This window comes from Lepisosteus oculatus, chromosome 8, assembly GCF_040954835.1.
Source record: "Lepisosteus oculatus isolate fLepOcu1 chromosome 8, fLepOcu1.hap2, whole genome shotgun sequence".
NCBI lineage: Eukaryota > Metazoa > Chordata > Actinopteri > Semionotiformes > Lepisosteidae > Lepisosteus > Lepisosteus oculatus.
In genome coordinates, this window is record NC_090703.1 from 6,411,127 (window position 1) to 6,427,564 (window position 16,438).

A 16,438-nucleotide genomic window follows, 5' to 3' on the forward strand; every position below is an offset into this window, starting at 1 on the left:
ATAGCGACGGTGTAGAAAAAGGACTCTGAGGCTTTAAACATCCCCGGGGCTTTTATTATAGCGAACGACATGACAGGGCCAGAAAAAATAAATACGAAATAAATATCTGCATTTGGCCTTTTCATCCGCAGTGAAATGCAGTAAGGGGTGCAGTATTGTACTCTAGTGCTGTTTTTTAAAATATTTTAGCATGTGGTCAAACCCGGTGCGCCTCCTCCACTGCTATGCTGCCATCTTGCGCACGTCTAAGAAAAAACAGTGGGACAGGTGCGAGTCTGGACAGTTGATCGTCTGCGCCCCCCTGCGTCAGATCAAAGTATTGCGTCGCATTCATTTTACTAGGAGATCCTAGACCGTCTAGTTAATCGCCAAACTCTAGCCTTTTGTTGTTGTTGTTGTTGTTGCTTTAAATTAAACATCCACATAACCCGTAAAATTAATTAGAAACGACGCAAGTCACACATCTTAATTCGAATTTACGTTAACCTCTGGCTTTGAACACGTGTCTTCGACACAGTCGTGGTTCATTCGTTCCTAAGCAGATAGCAACCCAGCATCCTTAAGTTCATGTATAGAGGGGCTGGGCAGGCCTGGTTGCCTGTAATTGTGACAGGCATGACTTTGAAAGAGGGGTGCTATTAGGGCGCTGAGGAAGCATTGCAAACGTGCGTGAACACAAAACGCTGAAGTATTACACAACCACAGGCACGACCACCCCCTACCGGGCGGTACGGGGGTTCTGACCTGCTCCGTTTCCGGACCTGGGCCGGTTCGCCCCTCCTCAGGCGACCTGCTATTCCCGGGCTCACCCAGGAGCACCATATCGATGCCGAGCTCAGTGCGGACACCCGGTCGACGAAGGTGTCCGCCACGCCCCAGGAGACCTGAGCTCAAGCACTCTGCCAGCCCCAGCCTCCCAGGAACTGGGATGACAGACACACGCCACCGCGCCCGGCCAGAGCAGCCCTTTCAGCGAGCTGCTAAATGCCTGCTTCTGCACGCTGTGACGCACTATGCGTCTTTTTGTACTGTTGTGGCGGGTATTAGGAAAGTGTCAGAGTTGGTTATTAAGCCTCTTGCCATGCTGCAACAAGATTGTGAGTTCGAATCCGCGATGGTCTGCCTTGTGTAGACAGGTCGCGTTTTGCGGGAATTTAAATAAAAAAAAGATAACATGACATTAAGAACGCTTTCTATGGTTTAACCTAATACTTTCTCGATGTAATTGCGTGTTGTATTTAAGTCCGACACATTTTTCACACTCTGAGTGTGCTTAAGGGACAGTATTTTTCTGGGTTCATTTTTAATACCCGTGTTGAACATTTTAGGAGAAAACGGTCATCTATCAGAGGCTGTGCAACAAAATGTATTGTTTTTTTATCGAGCCCGGTAATGTGTCATTTTTATGGATGGGGGTCTCTCAGTTTCAAAGAATAATATAATTGTTTAAAACGCAAAAAAAGTAGTAACATTTTGATTGCAATTGCATGATAACATTAGGTAATATTTTAAAAGCAAAAGCTCTGGCCCGTACGGGGATCGAACCCGCGACCTTGGCGTTATTAGCACCACGCTCTAACCAACTGAGCTAACCGGCCGCCTTTCACGGGGGTTTTACTTTAAAATTCTTACTTTCACTTTCTCGGTTTATTTTCGCATGCCAGGATTCGGAATCAGATGCATTTAAACTAACAACGTTTTGTGATTATTTTTACACGTACCATATAAACAAGGCATTTCTGACTTTAAATTAGCTACAGGAGTTTAAAAAAACAAGTCTTACGCTATGACCTACGATCAGTGAACGGCCCATATCAGATACGTCTGGCAAAGGAAAGTTAACAAGTTGAAACCAATGCTCTACAATAAATTGCAATACAATCTGACACAATTTTAAAATTGTCTAAAACGTGTGTTCCAACTTACCAACACCAGACAGCCCGGCTAGCTCAGTCGGTAGAGCATGAGACTCTTAATCTCAGGGTCGTGGGTTCGAGCCCCACGTTGGGCGGTACCATTTTGTTAAAAAAAATCAAGGCATACTATTTATTTTTATCACACCGCAGAAAAACTCGTCTTTCATATGACTTATTGACAATGGTATGCATCAATGTAAGGTGTCGTGATTTTCACAGTCCGTGCCATGATTTGTTTTGCATGTGTTATGTAAAGTATTACAGTACCAACTTGTAACTATTATTACAAATCTATTTTAAAAAAAACATACTCCAACTGGTTGACTTGTTTGGAAACACCGTCTTTGGTTGGCGCGGACCTTTTTATCGTTCGTAACTAGTTATTTGGAAGAAAAGAGTGTAGTTTCGAAAAAATACTGTACGCAGCTAATTGCATTTTCAGGGAGCCCTTCGTCTCCCGACTGGGTCTGCGAAATGACCCTCGCAGGAGCCCATACCCGACTACTGTAGCGAGCTGTCGTGACGTTTATAAAAGGCTTCGGAATGCGAGGTTACAAAGTCTAATTTTCGTAACATTTTCAATTAAAATCACCATCCACCACTCTCTTTTTTCACGTAAATTCTCCTCCGCGACTCCGGCGCGGAAAAGAAAAAAATCCGTCCCGAGTTATTTTTTTTTTGTTTGTTTTGCTATCAACTCTTCCTGCCTGGGGGGGGGGGGGAATACTCCAACCAAAATGGCGGACAAGGAGGACGAGAGCAACATGACAACGGGAGCTACGGAGGGGGACGGCAGCGGCGGGGCCCGGTTCCACGTCGTCGCCGGGGTGACACAGGCGATGAGCGGGGTCCTGGCGCCCCAGGAGGCCGAGGACGAGAGCGGGCCGGGCAGCAACTGTGTGGAAGTCGGCGTGAAAGAGTTGGCGGAGACTCCGGGCATTTCTGAGTACTTGCACGTCTCTGCTGGCGGGGGAGTCCATGAGGGTGCTGTTCTCGGGGGCACCTGCCAGGTGGTTAGTGCATTTACAGCCGGGGACGGACTGCTCCCCGGGGGCAGCATCATAACGTCGTTCGTCGAGACTCCCGGTGTGGAGACGGTGACCACGACTGACTTCACTGCCGTGGCAGGTGAGCTGGTGGACACCCTTGCGCCAGCCACCAGCACGATCATATACGTCCAGCCGGACGGCAGCTTCGTAGAGGGGACGGGTTTAACCCCGGAGGAGCAGCAGCAACTTGTGGAGCAGCTGGCCAGCCAGCAGCTGGTCGAGGTGACAGAGAACGAGGCGGCTCGCATCTTCGAAACCCAGCAGCCAGCGCCGCAGTTCCCGCAGATACCCGCTCCGCCGCCGCCGCCTGCTCAGTACATCCAGCACAGCGCAACTCTGGCGCCGGAGGAGCTGCAACAAGTGATCGAGCAAGTCGCCAAGTCGCAGCAGTCCGCCGGCCCGCCGCCGCCGCCGCCGCACAGCGTGGTGTCCCTCGTCCAGCCGCCGCCCGAGCCGGCCGCGCCGGAGCCGCCGGCCACCTGCATCTCCCTGGAGGCCGGCTGCCTGTTCCCCGGCGGCGGCGGCGGCGGCGGAGGCCCGCTGGAGCTGGCGGCCGGCGCGCCGCCCCTGGCCATCATGCAGAACGCGTCCCGGCAGCTGCAGCACGTCGCCAAGCAAGTGGCGCTCCAGCAGAGCCAGTCGCAGAACGGGACCCGCCTGATCCAGAAAAAGGTACGGGCCGGACATCGGGCTGGTGGTGGTGGCGGCGGTGCGGGACAGACAGCGTTTTGCGTTTCGGGCGGCCACGTTCAGTGTGGGTGCCTTGGGCCCTGATTCGCGTCTCTCTCATATTCGCCGTTACGTTTGCCACCTTCCTCTCCCCTGGGGAAACCGAGTGTGAACCCGGTGTGTGCTATTCATGGTGGCGGGCAGGTTTAAGTAAGTGCCAGTCATCTTGAAACCGTAGCTTGGAAGGCAGTCCTTGTATTCGGGTAGCAGCCCTGTAAAATCGGCTCGGCGGCACATAAGTCCTCTTATGTTTAAATTGAGAGGCACCGATCTCGACTGAAAACTGAGGCTTTAATAGCTTTGAGCTCTATCAGCGCAGGTAGGCTGCAAAGGAACAGGTAATGTTCAGGTTCACTCCATGCTGAAAGGAAGAGAAAAGAAACGCTACGTTTTAACTGTGGTTCCTGCTGGAACCTGTTCCTTTACTCATAGAGGTTGCGCTGAGGTTTTGTTTGATTTCTAAGAAACATGTGAAGTTTCGTTTGATTCTAAAAATGTTTTTATAGCTGCCAGTGTCGGGCCTCTGGGCAGAGTTCCAACTGCGGCAGCTTTCTGTTTCGGGTTGTTTCCCTTGCTGGCGTGGCACGCTGACGCTCTCCCTCCTCCCGACAGCAGCTGGAGACCATCCGCATCCAGGTGCGGAGCCAGACCCTGCCCGAGCCCAAGGAGAGCCCCCTGCCCCCCCTGGCCGTGTTCCACCCCAAGAGCGTCGCCGCGGGCCAGCCGGTGCCCAAGCTCAGCGTGACGCCGGCGGTGGGCCTCGGCGGCCCGCAGATCATCCACATCCAGCCCGTGATGGGCGCGGGGGCGCCGCAGCAGTTCGTGCTGCAGAGCTCCGGCGAGCCGCCCATCCAGCTGCTGGTGCACCGGCAGGTCCCGGCGCGCGCCGCCCCGCCCCCCAGGGCCGCCCTGAACGGCAGGGCCCCGAGACCCGGGGCCCCCGCGGCGCCCGCCCCCACCCCCGCGCCCCCCGCCCCCGACAGGAAGGAGAGGCAGCGGGAGAAGGACAAGGACAAGGACAGGCTGAGGAGGCCGCAGAAGGTGAAGACGCGGTCCGGGCGCATTTCCAGACCCCCCAAATACAAAGTGAAAGACTACAAGTTCATAAAGAGGGAGGACCTGGCGGACAGCCACCAGTCCGACTCGGATGACTACTCCGAGATCAGCGTGGAGGAGGAGGAGGCCGAGGAGAGCAAGGGTGACGCGGCCCCCATCAACTTCAACCTCAACCCCAAGGCCTTCAAGTGCGACACGTGCGAGAAGGCCTACATCGGCCGGGGGGGGCTGTCCAGACACTACCGACTCAATCCCGCGCACGGGCAGATGAAGCCGCCCGCGCAGGCAGCGGCTGCCCCCCAGGGTGCAGACGGGGCGGGCTGCGAGGTGGGACCCCCCACGGGGAACGCTGGGGGGGCGCCTGCGACAGAGCCTCCTGTGCACGCCACACCGACACCAGTTCCAGCCTCACGGGCGGCAGACGGCACCGAGCTGCTGCCCCCAGGGCCACCTGTGGCCCCTGCGGAGGGTGTCGACCCGGTAGGGCCACTGTCGGAGCCAGTCGTGGCACTGCAAGGGCAGAAGGTAGGTGACCTGCGGGTGAAAGACGTGGCTGTTAATGAAAAGGAAACGCCACACACGTTCAATCATGATCGGTTACAATCTAATGACGCAATACAATGTCGGGAACCTTAGAGCTGACATGAATGAGAAATGTCAAATGCGGAGGCCGTCTGCAGGGTGGAGAGATGGGAATATTAGTATGTGTAATGCATGCTTTCTCTATTAAATAACTGGGATGGTTTGTAGTGTGGGAGGTTAGTATTAGGAGCCAAAGGAAGTTCGTTCCACCTCAGGCTCTGAAGCCTTGTGGCACAAAGGAATTCGTTTTCCAGCTTCAGGTTGTCTTCATTGGCGCTGCATGGTTAAATAAGAGGGCTGCAAAAAGAACTACAGACATTTGTCTGATTTTTTTTTTTTATTGGCAAATCTTGCTTTATGCTTGGTCATGTCTTGACGTAAAAGGTCAACATAAATGTTTTTATTAAGTCTATGTTCTTTTTCAGGATAAAAAACTCGTACTCTTTAGCTAATGTCACGTAGCCATGTGGTCAGTAAAAATCCAACACTTTATGTCCGGGACATTAAAAAGTCATTTTGATACACCTGTCTGTCTGATCCCCGTATGTTTGATATATGCACTTGGAAACTGGAATCACTTCCAGCGTGATGCCTCATGATTGTCCATGAGGCCAACTAGGTGACTGGGTCAGAGCTCAAGGCATCATCTTTTTGTTGCTTAGGCTGACACCCCCCTTTCAGTACAGCCTGCCCCGGGCCCAGGGGTACCGTCCTGCGCCGGGCCGGGGAGACCACGCGGTCCTGGCCGACCCAAGGGACCGGGCAGGCCAGGGCGCCCCAAAGTATCAGGCCGTCCAGCAAGAAGAGCCAGGCCTGGTCGGCCCCCCAAATACCTGGGAGGAGTTACCACAGAACAGCAGGCACAGAGGAGAAGAGCCCGATTGAAAGAGGTAGGCGAGCCCCGACGTGTCTTTCGTTCGGGTGTCTGCGTGTGCCTTATGTCAGCCAGTTGGCTAAGGACGCCTCTTTCTGTCTGTGTTAGATCTTGCAGCAAAGTGACACTGAAGAGCTCATGGAGATGGCTCTGCCCCGCCTGGCAAAAGTCATGACAGTGTGGGAGTTTTTACTCATGAAGGTAATGGAGGCGTTTCGGACCGGAGCACCTTTTGGAAATCTTACGTCGTCTTGTTATAGAGGATATTCGGTAGTTACTGAATTGCAACTGGCATTCTCTTTTCTTTAATGGAAGCTCTGTGTTTAAAAATACCGTAGGGTCTTGATATCTGAGAATTTAATGTTCGTGAATCAGCTTATGTCTTTTAACCACACCTACGGTATACTTTAGTACATTACAGCACATTTGGCTGTTCTCTGCACCGAAGCCTCACGCATGTGAAGACCCAACTGTAGATGAATTGGAGCCTCCTAAGTGGCAGTAAAGGAGCATGCTCAGTTGCAGGTTTTGCTCTATGATCCAGGCAATGTGGGTTCGAGGTCATGTCACTAGCCAGCTGTGTCTAGGATTCCCCAAGTGATTGTGCGGAATTGCCTAAGATCCTCTGAAGATAGGGTAGGATTAGTGCCACGCTAGGGCCCTCTTAGAAAATAAAGCACTTAATCCCAGTGTATGTTGTACCTTTTTTAAAAAACTTTATTTTCACCATGGCTAAAACCAGCTTCAGTCCTGCTGTGCACTGTTTCCGTCTCAGGTGGAGAAGGGGCGGCCCTCCAGGCCTCACTTTGCAGATGTGTACAGGGAGTTCGAACAGCTGCACAGCCAGGTGAAGAAGATGGCGCAGGAGCACTTCGGTTCTCCTCTCGGCCCGGGCCCGCACACCCCTCTGGAGATCAGAGACCCAGAGGTAGTGTACCAGCGCAAGATGCCCCTTCCCTCCGAGCACAGTCGCACACAGAGAAGAGCATGGTGTGTCCATCACCCGGTATAATAGAAAAGAGATGGGCAGCTTCTGTATGGCTAACTCCTATTGGAACATTAGAAATGTTACAAAAAAAGAGAAGTTGACCTATCTAGCTTGTTTCGTTTTTCAGTAGCTGATTGACCTCATCCAACCACTTCTTGAAAACAAGACATTGGTTTAAACAGCTGGCAGAGTGGCTTGTGAAAAATACACAAGATTATCATTTCATTTCAACCATTTCCTTCACTGGGTAGAAAGAGAGTTGAATAAGCTGTTTGCAGTTTTCAGATTGCCAGAATGGCCGTCTGCTTGTCATTTGTCACTTAGAGCTGTCATTTACAGCTTTCTGTAACTTGTCTTGAAGGCCGCAGTAGGTGTCATGTAATCCGACAATCCAGTTTAACAAGGTTAAAGAAAAGAAATATGGCTAAAAAGTAGTGAGTAAAGATGCTGTTGCCATTTGTCATATTAAACACATAAAAAGATATTTTGATATGAAATATAAAAAGTACATTTGAGATGCAATAAGAGTAGAGAGAGTAACACGCTATTTACGTTGAGTTTAAATCTTTAAACTTAAAACATTGTGACTCTTTATCTCAATATACCGCGTTAAATTAACCTTGTTGGACAGTTGGATACATTTAAGCATGTTGAAGTATTTTAATACATTTCTGGGTTTGTCACCATCGACGGTGGGAATGGAGAGGTGACTGAGTGGCACAGGGAGAAGCTCGTCTAGCAGAGTGGGAGGGTGAATGAGGGCGGTAGAGGCACCTCAGACAGAATTGCAACCCCTTAACTTGTTGAGCTGCTCGAGACTCTAGCCACCCCTTTTTCTGACGCAAAGAGTCTCGGCTCAGCTGAACCTTCAGATGCTCTGCCTCCCAATCCCCACCCAGCCTCTCCTACATGTGCCCCCCCCCCCCAACCTGAAAGCCGACTACCCCTGTTTATGCATAATAAAAGGGGGAGTATGAATGATTAAGATTTGGGGCATTAGAATGCACAGCTTCAGTGACTCATCTGGATCATCCATTGTTAGATGGCTGAAGAACTAACAGTGTCATTTCCGCAGGTGTCCAGGTCCTTGGGCATTGAGGATCTTGTGAAGAAGGCCAGGCTGCAAGGTGCAGCTTCTGTGGTACAGCCAGCACTAAGGGTCTGCAAGGAAAATAATCTTTCAGCAGGCAAACGTCTCATGGAGGTAAACTGCTTCGGCAGAAAACGGAAAAATAATTTGTGTTTTAAAAACCTGCGAAGTGCATCAGATTATTTCCGAGATCATTTTAGCAGTCTCGAGGTATTTGTGTCAAGTTTCACAACAATCTGAAAGGATTCTTCTCCTGGGCCCTTTTTATTTTTTTTATCATTACTCTAAATTTCCTTAACTTTTCTGGTGACGAAGCCGTAGATTTTACCATTCAGAATTCTGACAAATGAAGACTAATTTCATCTTTGAAAAATACTTTTTATAGTAAAGAAATTATGTTGTGACCAGAGTTTTTCTAGTGATTTTGTTTTCCATTAAAGCGCCCATTATACACTGCCAGAGGTTTTGCCATTTGTTTTTTTAAGATTGATTTTGGTTTTTTTTATCCTGTGCACATTTTAACATTTTGTTACTGTGGAATTTGAAATTATGGGCCTGAATGTATAATCATGTTTGGTGGTTAATCTGGTTATGTTGTATATGTATTTAAGTACCCAGAAGTAATTTTTTTAATGTTTATTCCTAGCATGAGAGCGAAAGCTCATTTCTGCCAGCAAAAAGGATAAGAATAGAAAACTCAGCTGTAGAAACGAATGGCGTTTACCTTAACCAAAACGGAATTCAGAATATTGTGAAAGAAGTGCAGTTAACGACTGGGACTGCTCAACAAGGTAAAACATACTGTAGTATTTGCTTTACACAGAAGTATATTTTGTATGAACAGCTTTAAAACACATGACATCCATTCTTCAGTGATTTACACATAAATCACTTTCAGACAAAAATCTGAAAAGTTAAAGGATCTTTTCGGATTTCAGATTTGATCCAATCTTTATTATCCAATTATTATCAATCCAATTATTTTCACTCTAAGTTGTAATAACTGCAGTCGGAATGATCTTGGTTCCTGGTGCATGAAAATGTACTGTACCACATTGAAAAAAGATGTTCACAAGTTAGTGTCGTTACTGCTAATCAGTGTTTCATCACCTTAATGCCTTTGTTTTTGCAGGCACTATTCAGGCTCAGAACGAACCCAGTGCGTTGTCTCAGGGGCCAACAGTTGAACTAAATGGATCAGCTGTGAAGGGTGCACTAGAAGTAGACCCCAGCAGCAGAAAAGCACTGGAGACAGAAAATGGGTTTCCGGTCTTGGAGACTAGAAATGAACCAGCTAATGTGCTGTTGTACCAGCCAGTGGAAGTCACTCTGCATGGTTCTCAAACTGAGATCCAGAAGCAGGAGGAGCTGACTGTTTCGGAGCAAGCGGTGGTCTTCACAAGCCTGGAGAACGACTTCACGCCCGAGGAGCTGGTTGAGGAGCACTTAGCTAACACTGTGAATCACGAAGTCATGGAGGTTGAACCAGCTGGAGGAATGGAGGGGGATGTACAAAGTGAGCAGGAGAGTGGGACAGTTCTCTTGGCGATCCCCCAAAACGACCAGCAAGGCGGCAGCGCGAAACCTTCGGAGGTGCTGAACGATTCTGACATAGCAGATCAAATGCACCAGCTGGAGAAGGCACTTTCCAGGGATGTGGTGCCTTTGGACCATTCTTACCGGACTCACAACGCAGAGCCTAGGGGGCAGCACCAGCAGACTTTAGCACCTATCCCTGCTTCAGACAGCCTGCAGAGTGAGGCCGAGGGCCAGCCAGAGGGCGGCCTGCAGGTGATGGAGGAGAAGGGTTTGACCTTGGTGGAGAGCGTGGAGCAGAACGGCAGCCTGGAGCACATCATATCCGTCGGGGGAACGGTCGAGTTCAAGCTCTCGGACGCAAACCAGGAGCTGTTATCTCAGGGTCATGAGCAGATCTTCATCCAGACATCGGAAGGCCTCATCATGCACCACTCGGGAGGGGATATAGCATCGGAGCGCATTCTGATAGTGACGGATACCGACGGCACCACCATGCACATCCGTGCTCCTGAAGGTGTCCCCTTGGAGACGGTGGAGGCCCTGCTGGGTATAGAGACAGAGGGACAAAGCGAAGGTATCCTGGTTTCAGAGACTTCCCAGTGAGCTCTTACTCAGGCAGTGCTGAATCTCAAGGGTAGAATGGCAAAATTGCCCCTGTAGCAGACCTCTTCTGGGAGGGGCTTTTTCAGCATACCATCATATATTTTTATAATCTTGACATTCAAGCTGAAGACTTTTAAATTATTTGTACAGTTTATTTCATATGTGTGTGTACAATGCTCAGTGTTTCTCACCATTGTTGAAAAGGTTTTCTATGAACCCCTCCTAAAATATATGTACATATGTATAGCTTATTATAAGAAGAATTTACATACCAATTGAGTTAAAAAATTTGCACTATTTTTCTTATTACTTTTTTTAAGGGTACAAATGTTTGCCAAATTGTTTTTCACTGCCTTTGATGAATTAATATTATACCTTGAGACCCCTTCTCAAAGAGAAAATAAACCGCAGTATTGTTTTATACTGGTGTAAGTCTTTATTTGCACTACTTTTCAAAATTTTAGTTTTAGTTGACAGATAATTCCTTCCTAATATATTTTCCCACAACTATTTATCTTCATACTTAAAATTAAACTGTGAAATAAAAAAAAAGTCTTAGCTGGTTATGGATGTTTGTGTTCACCCTTCCATTTTAATTAAAAGATGGTGTGCATATTTTAAGACATTAACAGGAACAATTCCTAATATTTGAAGTTTATATGCTGTCGCTTATATAAAAGCAGTGTTATTGCTTTACTCTTAACTTGTGACGTTTTGGTTTCCATTATAATAAATATCTTTTCTGAGCTTTTAAAAGGATGAGGGCCCTGAACATGAGATCAAGCAGTCTAACTTCTTTCAAGGTTTCAAGAGAAATGTTCATCAAAAGTATTTGTTTATACACATATTCAGGTAGAATTGCCTTGTTACTGTGCTATATTTAATTCTCTGTGAGCTTCCCATGTCACTTCACCCTAATATCGCATAAAATTGGACAAACAATTCAAAATGAAGTAGTATATACTCATTTCTCTGCCAAAGGAGAAAGAATGCAGTTTTTCATCTGAAACTGATGACATTTAAGATAAGTCCTCCAGTTTGCTTCACAGTGGTCTATGCCCAGTCTCCAGCAGCATGCTTTCTAAAAGAACCTTGGTGTTGTCCTCAATGTATGGCTGATGAAGCCAGGCTGACAGATGAACCAGGGAAAGACTACGGTCAGTTGTGTGTGCAATTTCTTGCACTATTGTTTCTTTAAGGGTCAGTTCTTGCTCATAAGATTCCAAAAGTTTTGAGGAGACGTCATCTAGAGAGAGGGGGGAAAAAAAAAACTTTTACAGCATTCAGTGGGTCTTGATGGACACTTTTATAATTACTGTTCCAGATTATTCTGTTTCTTGATTTTAACTTCCACTGCAGCCTTTTGAATTGTTTTGTGAAGCACTGCTTCTTTTTCAGGCCTGAAGAGTGAAAGCCTGATGGTGCTGGATTTATTGCACAGTACATTTACATCTGCTCATGTAAAAATCAATTCAGTTTTCACCCCACGGTTTCAGGAGCTTGGCAAGGCAGCACAGGAGAGTAAAACAGGAGAACCTCAAGTGTAAATAATGCTGCCAGTATTTGTTTTTTTTTCTTTTATTTGCACGCACTGGATCTCTTAAACTTGCACTTTTAACGCTTTATTGAGAAAGCACACATGAAAACGGAACACAACATTAAGAAACTATATGGTTTTTAACGGCTTTATCCAATACAGGGTCGTGGGGAAGCCAGAGCCTCTCCCGGCAAGCGAAGGGCTCAAGGAAGGACACAACCCGGAGAGGACTCGCAGACATGCATACACTCACACCAGGGGCAACGTTCCATAAGCTTGGATGTGTTTGGACTGTGGGGAGAAACCCGCATAGAAATCCCAGGGAGAACATACAAACTCCATGCAGATCGCACCCCAGGAACTGAACTCGGGGCTCAGTGCTGCTAACCACTACTCCACCGTGCTGCCCACTTTTAGTAACACTTGACGTTTGATGACAAAAAACAAGCTGTAGAACCTTATAAACATCTTTGCTTTGTAAAGGCACACGGTAAAAGGGGCATCCCGGAACTTCAAGTTAACTCGAACTAGTTAAGTCTTAACTACAAAAGAGGCTAGGTCAGCCAAAAAGCCAGCTTGTGATTGTAACCTTTCTTGTTTGCACAATTAAAAGTAAGTGAACAGTAAAAAATTGTCAGAAACCTATTCTATAAAAACATTTTTCTGCAAGTATTTTACATTTTTACAAGATGAAGTAATTTGGTCTAGCTTGGTTCAACAGCATATCCCTCATATATTCAGTACCGATTTCATCTTTACTCACCAAACTGTGCCGTCGGCCAAGTATGAAACAAAGGGCTTTCTCTTCCGGCATCTCCATGGTGAAATGTTTCCAGTGCACATATGCCTTTAACGGTAGATGACAGCTTCCTCATTTTTGATACAAGGTGAGTCTGGCCATAAATGGGAACAAAATGAATCCTGTGTTCACACTTTTATCATGTTTTCTTAGAAATTAGTGTATGTTTCAGAGTTATATAGTTTTGCATATATTTACTCAGGGACCCGAGCTAAATCTACGTGCAATGTAAGTTCTGATATAATGTACAAAACGTAGCGGTCCACTTTGAGGGATGTACATGAAAATGCAATTCTGACAAGACTGCAATATTATTGCTCTTACAGACCATTTTCTCCAAGATCCTCAACAGCTCAGTGCATTCGTCCTGCAGTTCCTGGTTTGGTTCGGTTGCAGTAGCAGATCTTGGGGAGACAGCTGAACCATCACACTCCAGTTTAAATTCTGAGTCATTTTCTGTTCTAGTAAAAGCAGACAGGGTAGTAAAAGTGGAGGTGTTTTTTATTACTAGAATAATAGTTTATATAAACAATACTATACAAACACTAGACTAAAAGTACATATTACTAGAAATTAAGGGTATGATTATTTTCATATATGCTCCTTATACAGTACCTGTTACACGTCACTTTTCTTACAAAATCAAAATTAATTTATGGATCTCAATTTCAATTTTCACACTGGAAAGTAAATTTTCTTAAGCTAATGGGCAATAACAATGAAATGGCAATGCACCACTCTCTATTGGAGATGCCAAATGCATGTAGAATAATACTTACATTTTGCTTAGTTTCAGGTTGACAATTTTGTTTGCAATTGTAAAACCTTCATCATTTAATCGATCCCATTTCAGAATGAAGTTGTGCCAGTCAGCAGCATTGTCCTTTATCTTTCTTGCACTGTTAGTTGAAACAGGTCTTCTAATAGATGCTGCATTCCCTGAACTGTTCACTGAAACTTAAAACAGAAATCGATTTAATCGGATTCATAGTAAATATCTAAAAGAAAACTGTATCTGAACCACATTTAGATATATCTGACGAAATAATCGGTTTTGCTTGCTCTCGTATTTACATGTTTTCACTGATATTCAATTAACTAAAACTCTTAAGTACATAAATCGGCATGAACTCTCGAGTAGAACATAAAAAGGTTTGTGGTTATTTCAGACAACTACTTTGTATAACTCTTTGACAGACTCCGAACTCACGCACTATAAAAAAAACTAACCTTCCATGTCAGTAATTTTCAGACGTAATACATAAATAAATTGCAATGCTTATCCCCGATGTAAGATCAAGCATGTTTACTGTAGGAGGCGGCCATATTGAAGACGTAGTTTACGTCACTTCCTGATGTCAAATGTCAACCAGTCGAACCTGTGATGTTGATGCCTTGTTAAAACAGAGCGACTGGGCTTTCTGGTAACAACAAAAAAAAAAAAGAATTTAACTGCTGCTTTTTTTGTTTACAGTTCATAAAATGAATGTACAGAACACAATTAAATTGGCTGATTTACAGAAAGAGAGAGAGAAAAGGTATCCAATGTAATGTTCGCGTTGCAACGTAAGTAAGAGATAATTTCGTTTTCTTGGAGCGTATTCTGCTAACATAGCCCTGTCACTGTTCAGTGACTACACTAGGAAAGCAGCGTGTTTGGCTTTGTTTAATATTATTTTTTAAACCAAAAGAGTAATACAACGTACATTAAAAACGGAATTGAAAGGTACAGAAATCCGGCCTTTGTTAATGGTACAGTACTGGGCGTTTAATTTTTAGAGGCTCCCAGACTGTGTTCGACAAATTTCTGTTTTGCTATTGTAAGGAAACGGCGTTGTGAATGCTTTTCCTCTCACGAATATACTCTGTGGCTAGCTGCATCTTCTTTCATTACGCTCGTTGTCACCCTTCAATATGAAACGGACCGTCTGCTGTGTGCATTGTGCTGTGCTTGGTGTCTTGGTGGTACCACAGTCCGTAATCTGCCACTAATTCACTGTATTTGCAGTGACTTTTCAGTTCTGGGCGTCGGCGATCTTATTTTTGAAAATGCGTCGTGATGATAAACCCCCAGTTGTTTGTGTTGCTGTGAGCCTTCTGAGCGTGTTTTCATAATGATAGAAATAACTGGCTAGACAGGACTAGTGATGGCCTCAGTTACAGAATAACGCCTGAAACTTGGTTTGGGTTTGTTCTGCTTATGTAGAGGAGATAACGAGATTTCAGAAGGCAAGCCGCTGGATAACTCTAATTGAGTGACAGTTTTAGGGAATTGTCTTCAATTTTCTTCTATTTAGTGTCGCCTTGTACACATAATAAGGCGAAGTAGAAAAGGCTAAAGGGTTTTTCGCGGGTCATTTTGTTTGGACTTTTTATCAAATTGCGTAGTCGACAAACATTATTATACATTAAGTAGTGGGGATGTATAACGTCTCTAATTAAAATATAGGCCTAACATAATAACCTTAATTGTGTTAAGTGTATTTCAAAGCAGTTGGTAAAGACGGGCTAAGAGTTCAGTTATCTGTGCACAATGTATGCATGGCGCCTCGTGTGCAATACTGCAGGGTTTTGCATGGTAATACATTTGAAATAATTGTCAGGTTTCAGGATTTCCAAAACTTGCCTAAATGGTGTCCTTCTGGAACCCAATACCTGTGCATTGCTGATTCTGTGAGTATGATCAAATACTTTTTTCTTGTTTTTCCAAGCTCTGATTTTCGTGTCCTTTCTTTTATATGTATATGTACCATTTTAAAAGCATATAAACAAAACCGTTTGTTTGAATTAATAATCTGTGCAACATCTGTGTTCTTTTGCCTTATAAAGGTACTGTATTTTCATTTTCACTTAACTGTAATAGTATGAACAATATTAAGTCTTAAAATACATATATATATAAATCAATGCTGAATTTGTTTTATTGTTTGTCTAGATGTAAATAACCCGAAGGAGTGAATGAACTGGGATGTTCATGTAGTTTGTGAATAAACAGGGATGATTGTTATTTTTCAGGGAACGGACCAGAACTGTTCAGTGCTGCAATCTGAGCACTCACAAATGTAATTGAAACCCATGACTGCAGTGTTGCATATCTGACAAGTAGCCTCATGAAGTCTAATTTCTGCTAGATAAATGGATGCAAGGAGTTTCTTAATTGTGTTATTCGTTCACAGAAGATTTTGGAAATGAGTGAATACAGCAATTACCTAATTTGTGGACTTCTGCGACCGAGATATAGGTCTGTCTTTATCAGGTGTGTGTCGGCACTCCCTCCCAGCCTCTCGCCCTCCTCTGCCCCTCTCTCAGCGTCTGCTCCGGCGCCACCCTGACCCCCCGCCATGGCTGCCCAGGCCTCGCCTGCCGCCCTGAAGGAGTTCTGCCCCCTCTATTACCTGCTGAACACCATCCCCGCCAAGGTGCAGAGGGGGTTTCGCTCGGTGCTGGTCTACCTCACCGCGCTGGATGCCAGCAGTGACTACATCGCCGTGGGCAGCAGCATTGGCATGCTCTACCTCTACTGCCGGCGGCTCAACCAGATGAATAAGTATAACCTCGAGGTACGGCGCGCTGGGCGTGTAATTACCAGAGGTCCCGACGGCACTATGATCGTCCCGTTTGTTTGAATACTTTGCGTTGCTTTGTCTTCAAAGTGACAGATTCCCTTCCCTGGGCT

General features: G+C 45.9%; 3 protein-coding genes and 2 non-coding genes across 7 annotated transcripts in view; 3 read left to right on the forward strand and 2 right to left on the reverse strand.

Annotated features, from left to right (window-relative positions):
* Positions 1-1,524: 1,524 nt before the first annotated feature.
* Positions 1,525-1,598, reverse strand: trnai-aau (transfer RNA isoleucine (anticodon AAU)). Its single transcript has one exon. It is a non-coding gene; the product is annotated as a tRNA-Ile (tRNA).
* A 340-nt stretch (positions 1,599-1,938) lies between these two features.
* trnak-cuu (transfer RNA lysine (anticodon CUU)) lies at positions 1,939-2,011 on the forward strand. Its single transcript has one exon. It is a non-coding gene; the product is annotated as a tRNA-Lys (tRNA).
* A 411-nt stretch (positions 2,012-2,422) lies between these two features.
* znf839 (zinc finger protein 839) lies at positions 2,423-10,847 on the forward strand. Of its 2 annotated transcripts, none has more exons than XM_069193064.1 (8): positions 2,423-3,637; positions 4,307-5,275; positions 5,995-6,222; positions 6,315-6,407; positions 6,982-7,134; positions 8,270-8,398; positions 8,931-9,075; positions 9,417-10,847. In XM_069193064.1, the coding sequence occupies exons 1-8, from the start codon at positions 2,654-2,656 to the stop codon at positions 10,424-10,426; spliced, it is 3,711 nt and encodes a 1,236-aa protein (XP_069049165.1). In that variant the 5' UTR covers positions 2,423-2,653; the 3' UTR covers positions 10,427-10,847. The 2 variants fall into 2 exon arrangements, with proteins under 2 accessions (XP_069049165.1, XP_069049166.1); XM_069193065.1 differs by having other exon boundaries at positions 4,310-5,275.
* Positions 10,848-11,297: 450 nt separating this feature from the next.
* On the reverse strand, positions 11,298-14,105 carry cinp (cyclin dependent kinase 2 interacting protein). Its single transcript, XM_015350276.2, has 5 exons — positions 13,993-14,105; positions 13,542-13,719; positions 13,091-13,223; positions 12,727-12,856; positions 11,298-11,672 (listed from the first exon to the last, which is right to left on the reverse strand). The coding sequence occupies exons 1-5, from the start codon at positions 13,997-13,999 to the stop codon at positions 11,470-11,472; spliced, it is 651 nt and encodes a 216-aa protein (XP_015205762.2). The 5' UTR covers positions 14,000-14,105; the 3' UTR covers positions 11,298-11,469.
* Positions 14,106-14,131: 26 nt separating this feature from the next.
* tecpr2 (tectonin beta-propeller repeat containing 2) overlaps positions 14,132-16,438 on the forward strand; it is a 31,372-nt gene continuing 29,065 nt past the window's right edge. The window contains exons 1-3 of one of the 2 annotated variants that reach the window (XM_015350274.2): positions 14,132-14,328; positions 15,366-15,435; positions 16,072-16,322. In XM_015350274.2, the coding sequence (XP_015205760.2) occupies positions 16,104-16,322 (219 nt within the window). In that variant the 5' untranslated portion in view covers positions 14,132-14,328; positions 15,366-15,435; positions 16,072-16,103. The remainder of the gene's footprint in view (positions 14,329-15,365; positions 15,436-16,071; positions 16,323-16,438) is intronic. The other variant, XM_006632306.3, reaches the window with a different exon arrangement.

Excerpts from the sequence above, each read along its gene's own strand:
- znf839 (XM_069193064.1), top strand. The coding sequence starts at position 2,654 with ATGGCGGACAAGGAGGACGAGAGCAACATGACAACGGGAGCTACGGAG. Across the intron at positions 6,223-6,314 it reads GAAGAGCCCGATTGAAAGAG|ATCTTGCAGCAAAGTGACAC; the intron begins GTAGGCGAGCCC and ends TGTCTGTGTTAG. Across the intron at positions 8,399-8,930 it reads CAGGCAAACGTCTCATGGAG|CATGAGAGCGAAAGCTCATT; the intron begins GTAAACTGCTTC and ends GTTTATTCCTAG.
- cinp (XM_015350276.2), bottom strand. Across the intron at positions 13,224-13,541 it reads AACCTGAAACTAAGCAAAAT|AACAGAAAATGACTCAGAAT; the intron begins GTAAGTATTATT and ends TGCTTTTACTAG. Across the intron at positions 11,673-12,726 it reads TTGGCCGACGGCACAGTTTG|ATGACGTCTCCTCAAAACTT; the intron begins GTGAGTAAAGAT and ends CCCTCTCTCTAG.